This window comes from Mandrillus leucophaeus, unplaced genomic scaffold (genome assembly GCF_000951045.1).
Source record: "Mandrillus leucophaeus isolate KB7577 unplaced genomic scaffold, Mleu.le_1.0 Scaffold215, whole genome shotgun sequence".
Classification (NCBI taxonomy): Eukaryota; Metazoa; Chordata; class Mammalia; order Primates; family Cercopithecidae; genus Mandrillus; species Mandrillus leucophaeus.
The window spans coordinates 944,921-963,965 of record NW_012102199.1 but is presented as its reverse complement, the minus strand read 5'-3'; the positions used below and the strand labels follow the sequence as shown (position 1 = coordinate 963,965).

The 19,045-nt window shown below is 44.6% G+C and overlaps 1 protein-coding gene across 2 annotated transcripts in view; it reads right to left on the bottom strand.

Moving 5' to 3' along the window:
* Positions 1 to 5,950: 5,950 nt before the first annotated feature.
* The window catches only part of LOC105540097 (cytochrome P450 4F8), a 14,710-nt gene continuing 1,615 nt past the window's right edge, over positions 5,951 to 19,045 (bottom strand). For both annotated transcript variants that reach the window (XM_011980585.1, XM_011980586.1), the window contains exons 3-13: positions 17,647 to 17,791; positions 16,268 to 16,321; positions 16,049 to 16,176; positions 13,461 to 13,582; positions 12,424 to 12,694; positions 12,022 to 12,088; positions 11,688 to 11,817; positions 7,150 to 7,283; positions 6,991 to 7,055; positions 6,743 to 6,825; positions 5,951 to 6,389 (exon numbers count right to left, since the gene is read on the bottom strand). In XM_011980585.1, the coding sequence (XP_011835975.1) occupies positions 6,224 to 6,389; positions 6,743 to 6,825; positions 6,991 to 7,055; positions 7,150 to 7,283; positions 11,688 to 11,817; positions 12,022 to 12,088; positions 12,424 to 12,694; positions 13,461 to 13,582; positions 16,049 to 16,176; positions 16,268 to 16,321; positions 17,647 to 17,791 (1,365 nt within the window). In that variant the 3' untranslated portion in view covers positions 5,951 to 6,223. The remainder of the gene's footprint in view (positions 6,390 to 6,742; positions 6,826 to 6,990; positions 7,056 to 7,149; positions 7,284 to 11,687; positions 11,818 to 12,021; positions 12,089 to 12,423; positions 12,695 to 13,460; positions 13,583 to 16,048; positions 16,177 to 16,267; positions 16,322 to 17,646; positions 17,792 to 19,045) is intronic.

Genomic DNA, 19,045 nt, shown 5'->3' with positions numbered 1-19,045 from the left:
AGAGAGAGAGAGAGAGAGAGAGAGAGAGAGACTCGTTTGTTTGGGGGAAAGTAAGGGGAGAGAAAAGTCTCTGCCTGAGAATCCAGGGAATTTTCCCAGATCTTACCCAAGACAACCAAGGCAGTACCTCTACTAATCTGCAAGAGTCCCAGCATTGCTGAGATTGGGGTGCCCCCAATGTAGATATAGCTGTGGTTACCAAAGATTTAGATTACTGCACTCCATTCCCTTTGAATATTTGGAAAACTTTCCCAAGAAGGACAGGTACAAACAAGCCCAGACCACAAAGACTACAGTAAATACCTAGCTCTTCAATGCACAGACATCGACAAACATTCACAAGCATCAAGACCATCCAGGAAAACATGACTTCACCACATGGGCTAAATACAACACCAGTGATCAATGCCAGAGTGACAAAGATATGTGACCTTTCAGGCAGATAATTCAAAATAGCTGTTATGAGAATGCTCAGTAAAATTCAAGATAACACAAAGAAGGAACTCAGAATCCTATCAGGTAAACTTAACAAAGAGATGGAAATAATTCAGAAGAACCAAGATTGAAATAACTTAAAAGAACCAAAGAAATCCTGGAGCTGAAAAATCCCTTGACATACTGAAGAATGCATCAGAGTCCCTCAACAGCAGAACTGATCAAGCAAAAGAAAGAATTAATGAACTTGAAGATAGACTATTTGAAAATTCACAGTTAGAGAAGATAAAAGAAAGAATTTTAAAAAATGAAGTATGCCTACAGAATCTAGAAAATAGTCTCAAAAGGGCAAATTTAACAATTATTGGCCTTAAAGAGGAGGTGGACAGAGATCAGGATAATAACAGAGACCTTCCCAAACCTAGATAAAGATATCAACATTCAAGTACAAGAAAGTTATAGAATACCAAGCAGATTTAATCCAAATAAGACTACCTCAAAACATTTAATAGTTAGGCTGGGCAGGGTGGCTCACACCTATAATCTCAGCACTTTGGATTGCCAAGGCAGGTGGATTGCTTGAGACCAGGAGTTTGAGACTAGCCTGGGCAACATGGCAAAATCCCATACCTACCATATATATATACACACACACACTATCTATATATATATTATACATATATAATATATATAATATATATATTTTCCGGGCATGGTGGTGTGCATCTGTAGTCCCAGCTACTTGGAAGACTGAGGTTGAAGGATGGCTTAAGCCCAGGGGGCGGAGGTTGCAGTAAGCTGAGATCGTGCCACTGCACTACAGCCTGAGTAACACAGCCAGATCCTGTCTCAAAAAAAAAAAGAAAAGAAAAGAAAAGAAAAGAAAGAATAAGAAGATTAATAATTAAACTCCCAAAGGCCAAGGATAAAGGATCCTAAAATCAACGAGAGAAAAAAAGCAAATAACATACAAAGGAGCTCCAATATGTCTGGCAGAAGACTTCTCAGTGGAAACCTTATATGCCAAGAGAGAGTGGCATGACATATTTAAAGTGCTAAAGGGAAGAACTTTTGACCTAGAATAGTATTTCCAGCAAAAATATTCTTCAAACATGAAGGAGAAATAAAGATTTTACCAGACACACAAAAACTAAGGAATCTGCAGACCTGTCTTAAAAGAAATGCTAAAGGGAGTTCCTCAATCTGAAAGAAAAGAATGTTAACAAGCAATAAGAAATCATCTGAAGGTACAAAACTCACTGTAATAGTAAGTACATAGACAAACACAGAATACTATAACACTGTAACTGTGGTATGTAAACTACCCACATATTGAGTAGAAAGACAAAAAATAGTTGTTATCTATTGCTCTGAAAATGAAATCTTTACCCCAAAAGTTATTTGATGAAGAGTTACTCAATTTATAACTGATGATACCTCAAACTGTCAACTTGTATGAAGACAATTCTTGCAAAGTGAGACAAAGCATTTCTATACCATTTTGTAACATCATGCCATTTTTAAGAAATAGAGTGGTTTGAATACATAACCAAAATATTTTTTTAAATCACAAAATAATGTTTCATAAAATCATTTGATGTCATGGAAAGATGTTAACAGCATATTGTGTGAGTAGCCCAGATTAATAAAAATTTGAGATAAAATAGCATTTTTTGTTTGGGTAAAATTTATATAACATAAAATTCACCATTTTAAAGTGTACAATTTAGTAGCATTTAGTATATTCACAACATTGTGGAAACTTCACCACTATCTAGGTCCAGAACATCTTCATCACCCAAGAAGAAATCCTGACCCCATTAGCACTTCCTATTCCCACTTCCCGACAGCTCCTGACACCACCAATCTCCTTTCTGTCTGTATAGATTTTCCTATTCTGGACATTTTTTTTTTGAGACAGAGTCTCACTCTGTTGCCCAGACTGGAGTGTAGTAGCGTGATGGCATGATCTCAGCTCAGCACAACCTCCGCTTCCTGGGTTCAAGTGATTCTCCTGCCTCAGCCTCCCAAGTAACTGGGATTACAGGCATATCCCATGATGCCTACCTAATTTTTCTTGTATTTTTAGTAGCGACAGGGTTTCACCATCTTGGCAGGGCTGCTCTTGAACTCCTGACCTCAAGTGATCTGCCTGCCTGGGCCTCCCAAAGTGCTGGAATTATAGGCATGAGCCATTGCACCCAGATGGACATTTCTTATAAATAAATCGTACACTATGTGACCTTTTGTATCTGACTTCTTAAACATACTATAATGTATTCCAGGTTCATCCAGGTGGTAGTATGTATCCATACTTCATTCCTTTTTATGGCTGAGTAATATTTCATTGTACGAATAGATCACATTTTCTTCATCCATCCATCTGTTAATGGATATTTGAGTTCTTTCTACCTTTTGGCAATTGTGAATAGGGCTGCTATAAGCATGCATGTACAAGCTTTTTTGTTTGAACAACTGTTTTCTATTCTTTTGAGTATACACCTAGGAGCGGAATATGGTGTCTTGGAATTGGGTCATATAGTAATTCTATGTTTCACTTTTTCATGAATCTCCAGACTGTTTTCCACAGCAGCTGCACCATTTTACAGTCACACCAGGAATGGATGAGGGCTTCAATTACTCCACATCCTCTCCAACACTTGCTATATTCCCCTTTTTAGATGCTAGCCATCCTGTACGTATTGAGGTGACATCACATTGTGCTTTTGGTTTGCATAATGGGAACAATGTCTAGCATATTTTCATGGGCTCATTTGGTAGAAAAATAGCATTTGTAAACAAAATTACATGCAAATGAGGTACAGCTATATAGATGTAAATAAATATTTTCATATGTAAAAAGATCACATATAAATTAAAAACTGGAAGCATATGTAAGAAAATGTAAACAGTGATTATTTTGACATTTTGAAATTACGGATGATTTTTATTTCTTGCAATTTCTTCTATAAGCATGCATTATTTATGAAACTTAAACTTTAAAAGGGAAGAAAAACAAAAGTGACTTTCAGCTTGGAATATATTAAATAGTTATTTATTTCATTTTGCGATGTTCCATTCTTATTTTGCATCCAATAATCCTTCCAGGTTCCCAATCTGTTGGCCCCTGAAAGGCGTTCAGTCCTTGGACTCTGTGCCCCGCGGGAGCTCCCTACAGTCAGACAGGGGGAAGTACTGACGCGGCCGCTGTCCTTGGTGCTGAAAGGGGCGGCCCCTAGCCCACTCCCTCTACCTTCCTCTCGCTACTGAAAACCTGCGTGACCTGCCCTTTTTAGACAAGAATAAATTCCTGGTCGTGCCTCTCTGGAAAAATTATTTTTTTCCGTTCTAAGCTTTTGGCCAACCTTTCACCAAAGTCCACTGTAGATTCTTGGATGTAATAACCGATATTTGGAGCACACAAAATATTTGAATGAATTTTCCTCAAAAGAAGGATGCTATGCATCCCAAGTCTTAAAGCTACCTCTTGTGATTTTTTAAAATGTCAAAACTTCAAATGTGATACAAAAAGAAGAGAAAGAGAGTCAATTAACCCTCATGGACCACTAATACCCAACAGATGTGACTCAGGGATGTTGTAGATACCGACTTGTTCAGTCTTCACAGCAGCCCAATGAGGTGAATGCTATTAAATGGTAAACAAAACCATGGCTGCAGAGATAAACAAGTTTTCCCCAAGCCAATCAGCTAGTGAATAGCAGATTGGGATTCTGACATTCGTAATACAACTTCAAGGTGATGTTTAGTACAATTCCAAGATGATACGGATTATCTTAGCCCATTCTGGCTGCTATGACAACATAACTTACACTAGGTAGTTTATAAACAACAGGTATTTATTGCTCACAATTGTGGAGGCTGGGAAGTCCAAGATCAAGGTGCTTGCAGGTTCAGCGTCAGCTAAGGGCCTGTTCCTCATAGATGGCACCCTGCATGTGTCTTTACATGGTGGAAGGGGCAAACAAGCTCCCTCAGGTCTCTGTTATACGGATCTACGTAAGTGATAATCCCACTTATGAAGGCAGAGTCCTCACAACTTAACCACCCCCCAGAGGACTCCCCTCTTAATACCACCACATGCAGACTAGGCTTCAATGTATGGATCTGGGGGCTATATAAACATCCAGGTCACAGCATGGATCTAGGGTCATCGACCCTGACTGCTTCTAGCCATCTCCCCCTTCTGTCCTAAATAGCAGTCCCTGTCCTCATGGGCCAATATGGAACTCCAGATGCCACATCAATCTTGCAAGCAATTTGTTAAAAAGTCAAAAATAGCAGATGTTGCCAAGGCTATGGATAAAAAGGAACATTTATACACTGTTGGAGGGAATATAAATTAGTTCAGCCACTAAACTAATGGAGTGTGGAGAACAGTTAGGAGATTTCTCAAAGAACTGAGAGTTGAACTACCATTTGACCTAGCAATCCCACAACTGGGTATATACCCAAAGGAAAATAAATCATTCTGTCAAAAAGACACATGCACCCACATGTTTATGGTAGCTCTAATCACAATGGCGAAGATGTTGAATCAACACAGGCGCCCATCAATGGTGGAGTGGATAAAGAAAATGTGTAGAAATACACCATGAAATACTATGCAGTCATTAAAAAGTACAAAATCATGTCCTTTGCAGCAACATAGATGCAGGTGGGGGCCATTATCCTAAGCAAACTAATGCAGGAACAGAAAACAAAATATTGCATGTTCTCACTTATAAGTGGGAGCTATGCATTGGGTACACATGGTAATAAAGATAGGAACAACAGACCCTGGGGACTACTAGACAGGGGAAGCAGGGAGGGGAAAAAGCTGAAAAACTACCTATTAAATAGTATGCTCGCTACATGGGTGATGGAATCATTCATACTCTAAACCTCAGCATCATGTGATATACCTTTGTAATAAATTTGTACGTTAGCTCCTGATTCTAAAATAAAAATTGAAACTCAAGAATTTTTATTCTCACACCTACAACTTCAGCACTTTGGGAGGCTGAGGTGGGCTGATCACTTGAGGTCAGGAGTTTGAGACCAGCCTGGCCAACACAGCAAAACCCCGTCTCTATTAAAAATACAATTAGCCGGTTGTGGTGGTAGACACCTGTTATCCTATCTACTCGGGCGACTGAGTCAGGAGAACCACTTGAACCCAGGAGGTGGAGGTTGCAGTGAGCCACTGCACTCTGGCCTGGGCGACAAGTGAGACCCTGTCTCAAAGAAAAAAAAAAAAAAAAACTTGCAAGGAAGGAAGGAAGAAGGGAGGACTGAGCAGAGAGACTGTTGCAGCTTTCTCTTAAGAAAGGTTACCAGAATTACCACATAATCTTTGGCTTCTCCACCTGGGACAGCCACAGTCACTTAACAAATTGAGCTTCAAGAAAGGCTTTCAAATGTGATCTGTATTTCAGGCTGCTATGGACCTAGCTAAAAAACAGGGATTCTAAATTGGCAAAAAGTTATATCAGAATACACAATTATTTGGTGGGGGTGGGGGGAGTCTTTATTTAGGCTCTTGGAGAACCCGCCCTCAGCACGGGGTTCCTGCGGTCACCCAGAGAGGCAGTCAAGGTCTTGGGCTCAGAGACATCTCCCCACCTCTTCCCAACCAGGTCCTAGATCCCTGCAGTCCTCAAGCGCCCCCTACTGGCTCTCCACGGGACTCAGGCACAGGGATCCGCACAGATTTATTCTCAGGAATCTGAAAAGATAGTCGCTGCAAAGATAAGTGATGCAAAGGTAGGTGGGTGGGTCACTGCAGGCCTCAGCCCAGGGGCTCTACTCGCAACCAAAGTCCATCCTCTGCACGCAAAATAATCTCCGGCGTCCTGCGTGGCTCCCTGTGGTCGGGCAGGATGCGGAAGCGCAGCAGTGTGAGCGCCAGGACCACCTTAATCTCTGCCATCGCGAACGACTGCCCGATGCAGTTCCTAGGGGCCAGGGTGGGGGGGTCTGACTGTGCCCAGGACCCAGATCCCGGCCCCACTGTGCCAGAAACCAGGCCCGGGATCCCCAACCCCACCCAGATCACCTTGAGGGGCAGACAGGGGGGAAACTGTGCCTGGGACCCCCATGTGGGCTTGCATATTCCCAGAGCCTAGCCCAGACCCCAGCCCCAAATAAGACCAGACGGGGCAGGAGGCTCTGAGCACACCCTTTTTCCTAGGATCTTCTTTAAAACCCCTATCACAAAAACACATGGTCCCACAAGTCAGGCATCTGACAAGGCAGCCATGTGTGCCACCCTCAGCCCATGCCCACCTCAGACACCCCCTGGCCTCACCTGGGCCCTGCTGAGAAAGGAATAAAAGCCATAGGTGACCTCTTCTGGATGTTTTCTGGGTCGAAGCGGAAGGGGTCATAGACCTGGGTTGGGGGCAAGTTAGGGCTGCTGGTGGGGCTTCTCAGAACACCCAGCCACCCCCACATAAGACAGATATGGGTGGAACAGAGAGAGAGTATCTGATTTTCTGGGACAAGACCCCTCCCTTGACCAGGCCCCAGGGATGGAGAGGCAGGGAAGGGCAGCACCTCAGGGTCTGGCCAGACTGAGGGGTTGTGATGCATTGCGAAGATGTTGATGCTACAGATGTTCCCTGCATGAAGGAGATGACAGTCAGGACAAGGTCCAAGCTGCCTGCTGGGACCACCGCCCTGCCAAGGACCCTCCTCCCCTGCCATGGTGGGCACCTTTGGGGATGACCCGGCTGTCTGGGAGCACCACGTCCTGGGTGCAGCCACGGGTGATTGTGGGGACTGGGGGATACAACCGCAGGCTTTCCTTCAGGCACATGGTCAGGAAGGGCAACTGGGCCAGGTCGTCCCTAAGGAAACACCCAACAATTATCCAGGGAGCAAACACAGCCCTCCTGCTGCCCCTGGAGACCCTCTCACCACCTCCCTCTGACCCTCAGTCTTATAACAAAATTAATTCCAGAAGCAACAAAGATGTAAGCATTAGAAAACCAAAGTCACAAAACTACTAGAAGAAAAATTGACCTGGTGTTTTTAGAGGTATTTCTGAGCAAAACAATATTCAGAGGGTGTCTCTTAAAAGTGCTCATTCTGGCGGGGCGCAGTGGCTCACTCCTGTAATCCCAGCACTTTGGAAGCCTGAGGCAGATGGATCACTTGAGGTCAGGAGTTCAACACCAGCCTGAACAACATGGTGAAATTCCATCTCTACTAAAAATACAAACTTAGCCAGGCATGGTGGTGGGCACCTGTAGTCCCAGCTACTCAGGAGGCTGAGGCAGGAGAATCCCTTGAACCCGAGAGGCAGAGGTTACAGTGAGCCAAGATCATGCTACTGCACTCCAGTCTAGGAGGCAGAGCGACTCCATCTCAAAAACAAAAGTGTTCATTTGTTTGCATGAAAAAGCATTTAAAATTATATAAAGAGGTAACAAAAGCAGGAAAAAAAACATCTCTACAAAGGGCTAATAAGGTTACTTGAATAAATCATCTCCACTCCACACTGTAGGGTAGGATGACCACATGTTGTAAAGGGACAAGACCCCTCCCCTGACCAGACCCTGGGGATGGAGAAGCAGGGAGGGGCAGCACCTCAGGATCTGGCCAGACTGAGGGGTTGTGATGGATTGACAAGATGCTGATTCTACAGACGTTTCCTGGTGTCTGTTTTTTCTAAAGGTGTCAATTCTTTCTAAATTAATCAATATACTTCATGCAATTAATAAAAAATCTAGCCAGATTATTTTGGGAACTTTGAAATCTTATTCTAATTGAAAGAATTTTAAAGTTCATCAAGAGCTAGGTCAATTTTTTATTTTATTTTATTTTATTTATTTATTTATTTATTTATTTTTGAGATGGGTTCTCACTCTGTCACCCAGGCTGCAGTGCAGTGGCCTGATCTCAGCTCACTGCAACCTCCATCTCCTGGGTTCAAGAGATTATTGTGCCTCAGCCTCCCAAGCAGCTGGGATTACAGGTGTGCACCACTACACCCAACTAATTTTTGTATTTTTAGTGCAGATGGGGTTTCACCATATTGACCAGGCTGGTCTCGAACTCCTGACCTCAAGTGATCTGCCCACCTCAGCCTCCCAAAGTGCTGAGATTACAGGCGTGAGCCACTGCGCCCTGCCCAAGCTAGGTCAATTTTTAAATAAAAGATTGAAGAAGGGGAACCCAAGTTTCAAGATACTAAGAAATGTTACAAATGCATACTAATAAAAATAAAATAATTTTTTAAAAACTGTGGGACTGCTGCAAGAACAGAAAAACAGGTCCATAGAACAGAGTAGAGAGCTCAGAATCAGGCATGTGAATAGGGGGAAACTTAACATCTGCTAAAGGAAGGTCCACACGCCCCTGGAGAATGGATAGTGTGGTGGAAGTTGTTCAGACCACCAGAAATGTGTGAACAAAGAGAAACAGGTTCTTGTCTACTACATATACAGGGTGGAGTCTTTTCCTTTATGAGAAAGGTAAAATTATAACGTTAAAAGATGATAACACAGGAGACATTTTTGTGACTTAGGAGTAGGAATTCTTAAAACCCCAAAAGCTTAAACGAGATAAAATATAAACGATAAATATGCATGCAAATTAAGGATTTCTGTGCAATAAAAGATACAGTGGACCCAATTAACATTCCAATGAGAGATAAGAGATTCAGAGAAGATGCCTAAGATAGGTAGATAGATAGATAGATAGATAGATAGATAGATAGATAGATAGGCAGACAGACAGATAGATATGCAGAACGACATCTTGAATACGGCAGGAATTCCTGCAAATCTGCAAGAGAACAAACGGGTGACCCAAGTGAAAAAGTAGACAATGCTCAAACATGAGAAATTTAAGAGGAGATGCTCAGAGTCACTAGCTATCATAGAAATGGAAGCTAGCTGACAATGAGATACCACTTCACATCTATTCGAGGCTAGAATGGCCAAAGGTAGGTGTTGCCAAGGTTGGTTGAGGTGTGGGTAGAGGGGTCACATGCACTGATAGTGGGGTGCACAGAAGCTGCCAACATGAAAGGCAACCACCAGGACATGGCCAAGGAAAGATGTGTGTTTTACAGCCCAGCAAGCTGGTTCCCAACTGTAGATCCCAGAGAAATTATCAGGCATGCAGATAAAGAGATATGCACAAAGATGGTCATTGCACTGGAGATGTAGAAGCAGTCCAGGTATCCACTACAGAACTGAAGAGAAAAGGACTAGATCATAGCTAAAAGCAAGAGGATAACTATACTTAGGACGAGGGTGCTGCAAATCATAGTGCTACATTTACATAGCACAAATCATAGCACAAAACCACGGGTGCTATAAACATAGCACGAATCATAGTGCTATATTTCTAAAAAGGTAAGAACCAGCACATCTGTGAAATAAAAACATATATAGAATTTTAAAATGTATCCACCCCAACAACAAATTTTACAAATAAAAGTATCCATCATTTTGTAATCATATTGCTGGAGAGCTGAAAGTAGAGATTTGAGATAAATGGGAAGAAATACGTACTGCATAGAAAAATGATGAGAATTTGCCATGAACTGAGGGACATCGTTAACTCAAACATTAGCACCTAACGTCCAAAAAATTCATTAATTAAACTTTTCAAAAGTATTTGTCAAATTAGCTAGCCTGATCACAGAGTTCAAATGGAAAAAGTAGAATTCGAGGGAAAAAAAAAAACTGTAAACGCAAAGAAATGAGACAGACAGAAACTCTACCAAATATGAAAGTAATGAGACAGAAATTCTACCAAGTATGAAAGTGTTTTTAAAAGTAGACTTCATGCTGCTCATGTAGGACTATATAATAAATAGAACAAAATGAAGGCAACAAATAAAACCATATATATATACACATATATATGTATATATGTGTATATGTATATATACATATATATGTATATATGTGTATATGTATATATACATATATATGTATATGTGTGTATATATATACATATATATGTATATATGTGTGTATATATAGTTTCTTGTGAATTCGTTGTTATTTAGAATCATGACACAAGGACAAAATATTCATTAAACTTGGTTGGGACAATTAGACATTTGGAGAAAAAATAGATTCCAACATAGATTTCAAAGGGAAAAATTTCTAAATGTGAAAAATATTGATAAAATGTTAAATAAATAAACTTTAAAAAATACATAAGCCTATTAGAATAAGCCAAACAAGAGTTTTGCATTTTACTATTAGAGTATAAAAGGGTTTTTTTAATAATTTTTTAAGAAACACAAACAGGAATTATAAAAGAAAAAAATTAATAAATTTGGTGACAAATAAATGAACCAAAAATAAAAATAAAGTCCAAGACAATGCGAGGAAAAATTTTGCATAAGAGAAAAAAGAAATAATGTTCTTAATATGTAAAGAGTTTTTATAAATAAATAAGAAAACTAGTATGACCCAAAGTAGAAAAAACAAACCATGTAAAAACTGACACTTCACAGAAAAAGAGATATGGATGGCTCATTAGCAGGTGAAAACAGTGCTCGACTTTACCCATATTTAAAATTATGTTCATTAAAATAATAAAATATTACATTGCACCTAACAGATTGGCAAATGTTTTAGTTTCATAATAGGCACTTCTGATGAGGTTATGAGGAAGTTTGGTATTCTCAAAATCTGTGTGTAGGAGTAGATTTCCCAAGAGCTATTGAATTGTAAAACTCAAATGGTCTTTGGCTCAGCAATTGCACTTCTAGGAGTTTGTTCTACAAAGATGACATGTCAGCAATGATCATGGCACACCGATATTCAACACATCATGTCTTTCATACCAAAAGGCTGGAAAGTATACAAACGTGCGTTGATAAGAGAATGTTTTGATAAATCATAAAATTAGATTGGTCCAAAAGTCATTGCAGTTTTTGCCACTAATTCTCCAAGCAGCCCTGTGGGACAGCAATTCCCCCACACTCCCAATTTACAAACGAGAAAAGTTGTTCAGAAAAGGGAATTGATTTTACTAATGGTGCATAGCAAGTTAGTGGGGAAATAAATATGGACTCCTAGACCATTCTGTCCCCAAAGCATGCAATGTTACCCTCGCTAGCCCCCGCTAGGTAGATTAGTAGAGCTCTGTTTCTGGGCTCTACGCCTATTCCCACTAGGTAACAATGGCAGAAGCATCAAAAAGATTCTCCCCATTTCCCCCACCTGGGGAGAAGAACCAACGAGAGGGACTCAGAAACAGCCACCAGCACCTACACTCACCATTCAATCTCTTTAGGCTCACGGTCCTTCAGAAGCTCTTGCACCTCCTGCCGGCAGCGTTCTTGGTATTCTGGGTGCCTCGCGAGGTTGTACAAGACCCAGGAGAGGCCACTGGCCGTAGTGTCATGGCCTGAGGGTCAACCAGGCAGGCTTGAATCTCTGGACTGCTTCAGCACCCAGAGGGTGGACAACTCCCATACAGTGAGGCTCTCAGGAAGGTTGAGGGGAGGGGGAGGTTGGGCAGAATGAAGTGATTCAGGGCCAGCCCTCCACTTCCCTGCAGTGGACAGACCCCCTGTTGCCACTGTAGTTAGTCCCAGACTGAGACACTCACCTCCAAACATGAAAGTGTCAGCTTCTGCTCTTATGTCCTCATCTGACAACTCTTTCCCATTTTTATCCTGGAGAAAAGAACCCCAATCACACTAGCTCTGGGGTCACTGGAGTCTAAACTGAAACAGTCCCTGAAGACCCATTATCCCAGAAAAATCCCTCCCTTGTCACTTCCAGATCTACCCCCACAGGCTTCCTCCCGGCCTCCTGTTTGTTCTTCCCATGCAGCTTTCCATGCAGCTTTCTATGCAATCACCTCTAAAACTTATCTGACTTGTCCCTCCCTTCCTCAAACACCTTCCATGGCTCCTTAGTGCCTTCTGGATCAAGTTCAGTCCTTCAGTCTGACATTTGACCTGAAGCTCCATTTTACCTCTTGAATTCAGATCCCAGAGAAGCCCACCTTGCTCAGCAGGAGCACATCGATGAAGTCCAAAGTCTTGGATTTGGCCTTGGCCTGCAGGAAGTCATCAACACCCTGGCTAGGGAGGGTGCGGCGCCGCTCCTGGATGACGGCATTTGTGAAGTCGTGCACCAGTCGGCAGGCCCTGAGGAAGCGTCGTCCACAGGGAGTGAGGAAGTACAGGAAGTCTTTGTACAGGAAGAACTTGTGATTCCGTTTCACTATAAGGGCACTGATCTCCATGATTGCGGCAATATATTCACTGGGCTTCCTGCAGAGCCAGTTCAGAGAGAGGAAGCAACTCCTTACACACATGAAAGCCTGGAAGCACCTTTCAGCCAGAATCCCAGGACCACATTCCATGCCGAAAGGGGTGCCCTGCAAGCACACTTCACTCTCTGCCTCTCATTCTGTGAGCTGCCTCCTGCCCCGGATCCTCAGGGCACAGCTTGGCCATTATGGGCATCTCCTCTCTCTCTCTTACAAAACATCTGCTTGCCTATTATTCCTCAGTTTCTCCCAAATCTGCCCCATTCTCTCCACCAAACTCAGACCTGCTCTCCCTGGCCTCCTTGCATGCTGCATCTACACAATAGTCAACCTTCCATAGAGTCCCAGAGTCCAATGTCCCAGCTCAGCACTGACCATGACGCTCATCTGCTCAAACACCTCCCATGGCTCCCTGGGAACCTTGGACAAAATTAATCCCCCTTTGTCTGACTTTTCAAGATCCTTAAGATCTAGTTACTGCCAACCCCTCCACCCTCATTTCCAAGTGTCTCCCAACTCCCTGTTGCACATGCTCTGCTCATCTTAGCCTCCTTGCCTTGACCCAAACAGTTCCACTTGTTTGGAGGAATCTTCTCTTTATCTCGTGCTCTCTCTCTCTCTCTCCTTCTCTCCTTCTTTGTCCTTCAATGCCCAGTTCTCATCATCTCTCCAGGAAGGCTGTTCTTGTCTCCTTGGGCTTTGCTCTCCCCACCTTCCCCTGCTCCCGAATCCATCCCATGTTCCCAGGCTGTGGGGCAAGAACTCACTCCTGACAATGGCTGTCAATGCTGAAGATGCATTTCTGCAGACTGTCCAGGGCCATAAGGCTGATGTGCTCAAACATGTCCAGACGGGTGCTGCCCTCCAGGGCCAGGCGTTGCCATTTGGCCTGGCCAGAGAAGGGGACAGGGCTGGGGCCAGGCCCTGGCTCCTCTGAGTCCCCCTGCAACCCCAGCCACCAGGATGGACTCCCACAGAGGCAGGCTCCTGGTTTTCTGTCCTAGACGCCCATCCCCGGGGAGGACTAGGCTTGGCTGAGAGTGGAAGCTGTTATTATTAGGAGATGAAGATCCCACGTCTGGGTTCAAGCCCCAGCTGTGATTCCTAAGCTGTGTGTACCCTTGGTCAACTCATAGCCCTCTTCTAGGTCTCACCTGTCAAATCCTCAATAGCAATCAAGATGACCTGGTTTGATGCCAGGGAGCCAGGCTAGAACCCCTTCTCCCCCTCTCTTAGACTCACTGACAAGCTGGGTGAACTTGGGAAATCTCCCTAACCTCTCTGGCCCTCAGTTTCACCATTTGTCATGGTGGTGGGTGGGGGGGGTGGGGTGGAAAATATCCTCTACCTCACAGGACTGTGAAAATTAAATGAGACCACATATACCATGGAATGGGCATAGTACATCATTTCTGTCATATGATGAGTTCTCAACAAATATTAGCTTGAGTCATCTTCATTGTTATAAATTGATTACAAAAAAAAGTCCCTGTGATCCCCCGAGCACTGTTTTCTGAGCATGCCAAGAATGCAAAATCCTGAAGTTTTGTTGTTGTTTGTTTGTTTGTTTGTTTGTTTTTGAGATGGAGTCTCATTCTGTTGCCCAGGCTGGAGTGCAGCCGCACGATCTTGGCTCACTACAACCTCCACCTGCCGGGTTCAAGACATTCTCCTGTCTCAGCCTTCTGAGTAGCTGGGGTTACAGGCACGCACCACCACGCCTGGCTAATTTTTGTATTGTATAGTAGAGACAGGGTTTCACCATGTTGGCCAGGCTGGTCTCGAACTCCGACCTCAAGTGATCCCAATGTGCTGGGATTACAAGCATGAGCCCCCATACCTGGTCAACCCTGAGGTTCTTAATCTGGGCTATTTCTCAGTCTTGTGTTTGCAGAGAACAACCTTGGGGTATAAGGTAATGGCTCCTCTGGGACACACATAGGCTTATTCTGCTTGCTCTAAAAGCAGATTCCCTAAGCCTAATGCTCCTGCCCATCATGCAGTATACTACGTGGCAGGCATCTATGGAAGCCCACCTTATCACCCCAGGCAATCTGAGTGGCTTAGAGAAAGGATCCAAAACAAGAAGATGCACGTGCCACTTGCTGAGACATGCGTAATAAACTTTTGTGTTTGACCCAGAAGTCTCGTGTCTTCTGGCAGAATCCATGCAAAAGTAACAAGCTAATTTATCAACTCACAGGAGAAAAAGAAAATCCTAGTTATTTTACAAAACACTTGGCTCCATTTCTTCCCTTCTCCCCACATCCACATCTTTTGCAATGTGATTGTTTAGCTACTTCCATTAAGAGATGGGGTCTATTTTGCCCCACATTGATTCATGATGGATGTTTTATTTGTTTACTTATTTGTTTTGGCCAATAGAATGTGGCAAAAATGATAAGGCCATAACTAGTGAGAAGTTGGCTGGGTGCAGCGGCTCATGCCTGTAATTCCAGCACTTTGGGAGGCCGAGGAGGGCAGATCACTTGAGGTCAGGAGTTCGACACTAGCCTGCCCAACATGGTGAAACCCTGTCTCTACTAAAAATACAAACGATTAGCTGGGCGTAGTGGTGGGCACCGGTAATTCCATCTACCTGGGAGACTGAGGCAGGAGAATTGCTTTAGGCGGGGGTTGCAGAGAGCCAAGATCACACCACTGCACTCCAGCCTGGGAGACAAAGCGAGACTTCAACTCAAAAATAAAATAAATAATAATAACTAATGAGAAGCATTGCATCCTCCTCTCACTGCCTTGGAATCCTGTCTCTGCCATGTGAGCAATCCTGGGGCATCATCTAGAGGCAGAGAATCACATGGAGAGAAGTCCAGGTGTCCCAGCTGAGGTCATCCTAAATCAGCCAGAAGCCAGCAAAGCTCCAAACATGTGAGAGAACTGAGCTGGTACAAGCAAAGCTGCCTACCTGCCCCACAGCTGCTCTTATACCTTGAGGCATTCTATCCACATGCAGAAGGGCTGGCCAACTGTCCCACAGACTTGTTAGCAAATATAAACCCTTATTGCTCTAAACCAATGAGTTTTGAAGTGATCTGTACTCAGCAATGACTACTATGCAAGTGTCATCCTTCCTTTCTTGAGTTTACAGGGCTTCTGTGAGAAAAGTGTGGAAATTGACTCCTTTTGACCACCTACTAAGTGTCAGAGACATGAGTCCATCACATGCTCCTACCACTTTTTAGTAAAGATTATTAGCCTCATGGGGAAATCAAGGCACAGAGAGGAAGAGCAATGGCCCCAAACCCACCCAGGAGAGCCAACAGTCCAGACCCAAACTGTACGTGTTCCCCCCACCCCAAGGCTGCAGCTGGGACCCTGAGTTCAGAGCACTCACATGCATGATGTTCGTACTCTTGTTGAAAATCTTTATATAGGGCTTCAGGATGTTGAAACGGAAGGCAGGTGTCAGCATGCGACGGTGGTGTCTCCACTTGTCACCAGCACTTAACAAGAGCCCATCCCCTAGTAGGGCAGCCAAGGACTGTGGGCAAAGGCAGAACCTTCTCCTGGGCACAAAAGTTGGTCCCCATCCCGTCCACCTACAGTTACTTACCCAGCCAGGGCTTCAGCATCTTATAGAAGACTACGTCCTTGTCTGTAATGGCATCTGACATGAATGAAGACCATCAGGATCCATGGAGAGGATAGAGGAGGGACTTTAGGTATGGAGGGTGGCTCCCAGACAGAGGTTGGGACTTCTTTTCTCCAAGCCCAGCATAGCAGGAAGGAGGCCATGGGCAGACGAAGAAAGGAGGGTGGGGGGCATAAAGGAGGCTGGACTAGGCTGCAATAGCACTATAGAGCAATGATACACCCTAACATGGTACAGCATGCTAAGCATGCCTTGACTTGGCTCCTACATGGTCCAACATGTTCTGCAACACCCAAGCATAAGTCAATACTCTAGAAAACACCTTTACAGAGTAAGAGTTGAAGACAGAATTCTGATGATACTAGGTGAGACCTGGATCCAGTTGTGCCTGAAGGCCATCCTCCCTGGACTTTGCAGTCAGTAGGTTCTCTTTAATGGCTTAGACTTCATGGGGTTGAGTTCCTACCACTCACAATGAAAAGATACCTCAGCAGCCAGAGAGAGCCGTAGACCTGCCCAGAGTCACTCAGCATTTTGGGGCCTCAGCCATGGTCTCTGTGGGGTGATACCCCTTCTGCTGCTCATCCTGGCCTGTCCAAAGATGGGAAGGGCAGAGGGCAAGGGTAGGGCTCCGGGCTGGGGTGGGGTCTCCTACTGGAGATTCCTGGGGCCTGGAGCAGGAGGGCAATGAGCATACGGTGGAAGTGCCACAGGATGGGGTTAGAAAGAATCGACCTACAAGAGGTGAATGTCATGGAAATAGCAGCCCAGATCTTCCACCAACCACAACTCCTTCTCATTGCTCTGGGCCTGCAGAAGGACAAGGCCAATGCCAGGCCTGGCCAGGAGCCTTGAATACTAACAATGCCCACTGCATCACCCTGCCTCTGCTTAAAAAGAAATTATCACTCATCATTCCAGACCCAGCTCCTGCTACTCCTCCTCCAGGAAGTCTTCCAGCATGCCCCAGTAGAAACCTTGTTCTCCTCTGATCTGTCACAGCCCGTCTCCTCCTGGCCCATTTCTAACCCTATGAAGTCTCTGTCCGGATCCATCTCTTCAAGTTTGGGGGTTCCTCCAGGACAGGGTCTTGGATTAAGGCTTCTCGGGGCCCCAGTGGTTCCCAGAACAACAGAGAGGTGAGGAAGATGGCAGCAGAGAGAAGAGACACTGAGGCTAGGGTTGGTAAATCCAGGAAGGAAAGACGAAGGTGGCTGAGAGAGAAGCAGGAAGGAAGGGGCTGAGTACTACAGGGGCTGCACAGAAGCTTTGGGGATGAGGAGATCTAGAAGCCCTGCGACATTCTCCTGTGCCCACCACCACAAGTTCTGCAGGAGTACCTGAGGTATTGATGACAGATCGGATGGTGTCGGGGTGGTACAAGTTGATGACGGGAAAAATGGGGCCCATCCACTTCACAAAGCCCTGGGGGTAGGCGGCCACCAGCTGGGTCAGGACCCTCAAGCCCTCCTCCGTAGGGGTCACCTGCAAGCAAGGCAAGGACCATCACCTCCTGTGATGGTTAATTGTAGGTGTCCACTTGACTGGGTTAAGGGATGCCCAGATATCCAGTCAAACATTATTTCTGGGTATGTCCGTGAGGGTGTTTCAGGAGAGATTAGCATCTGAAGGTAAACTGGGGAAGAAAGATCTTCCCTTCCCAGTCTGGGTGGGCATCATCCAATCTGTTGAGGGTCCAGGTAGAATATAAAGGTGGAGGAAGGGTGAATTTGTTTTCTCCTCTGCAGCTGAGACATCCATCTTCTCCTACCCTTGGACATTAGAACTCCAGGTTCCCAGGGCTTTGGACCCAGACAGAACTGCAACACCAGTGTCCCTGATTCTCCACCTTGCGGAAGGCATAGAGTGGGACTTCTCAGCCTCCATGAACACAAGTCAATTCCTACAATAAGTGCCCTCTTCTGTCTCTCCATAGATTAGGTAGATCATAGACAGATGGACGGATGGATAGATAGGTAGGTAGGTAGATAGATAGATAGATAGATAGATAGATAGATAGATAGATAGATAGATAGACGTAGATATTGATATCATATTAATTCTATTACTCTGGAGAAAAAAATACATTTCCCAGGAGGAGCCACAGCAGGTCCCACTGCAGGATTCAGAGGTGGCACAGCCTCTGCAATGAACAGCATGTCCAGATTCTGCACGCATAGGGGTAATCTCCACTCCCTCCTGCTCCTTTCTCTTGGGGGCAGTATCTAAGTTCCAAGGCTACATCCCAGGGAACAGGGGGAAGACACACTATCTGTTCACGGAGAAGTCCACCTTGAATAAAGAGAATGGATTTTCTCATCCTGAGAGTGGCTCCAGCCCACGCACAGTCATGTGGGGTGGGCTCCACAAGGGTGGTGTGTGGGCAGCAATGTGGCCTCAGGACATGTCCCCAGGGCTGATCCCCACATCCTTTTATGTCCTGGCTGGGCCACAGGGGCTCCAGGTCCTCCAATGGAGAAGGGTCTGCAGGGGAGAAGAGGTGACACTAACTGCCTGTCAGGAAGAACAGTGGCTCTCATTAGGGAGCACCTTCTGCACATCAGGCTCAGAGCTAGTCCGTCCTGTGCTCCCTCCCCCTGCACCTGTGGACACACTCATCAATCCTGCCATTTGCCAATGAACAGACTGATGCCAAATCCCCCAAAAGGGACAGAAGGTCTAAGTGAAAGGGCAGGGTCTGAAGGGTCATAGATAACTCTAAAGAGGAAGTAAATGGCT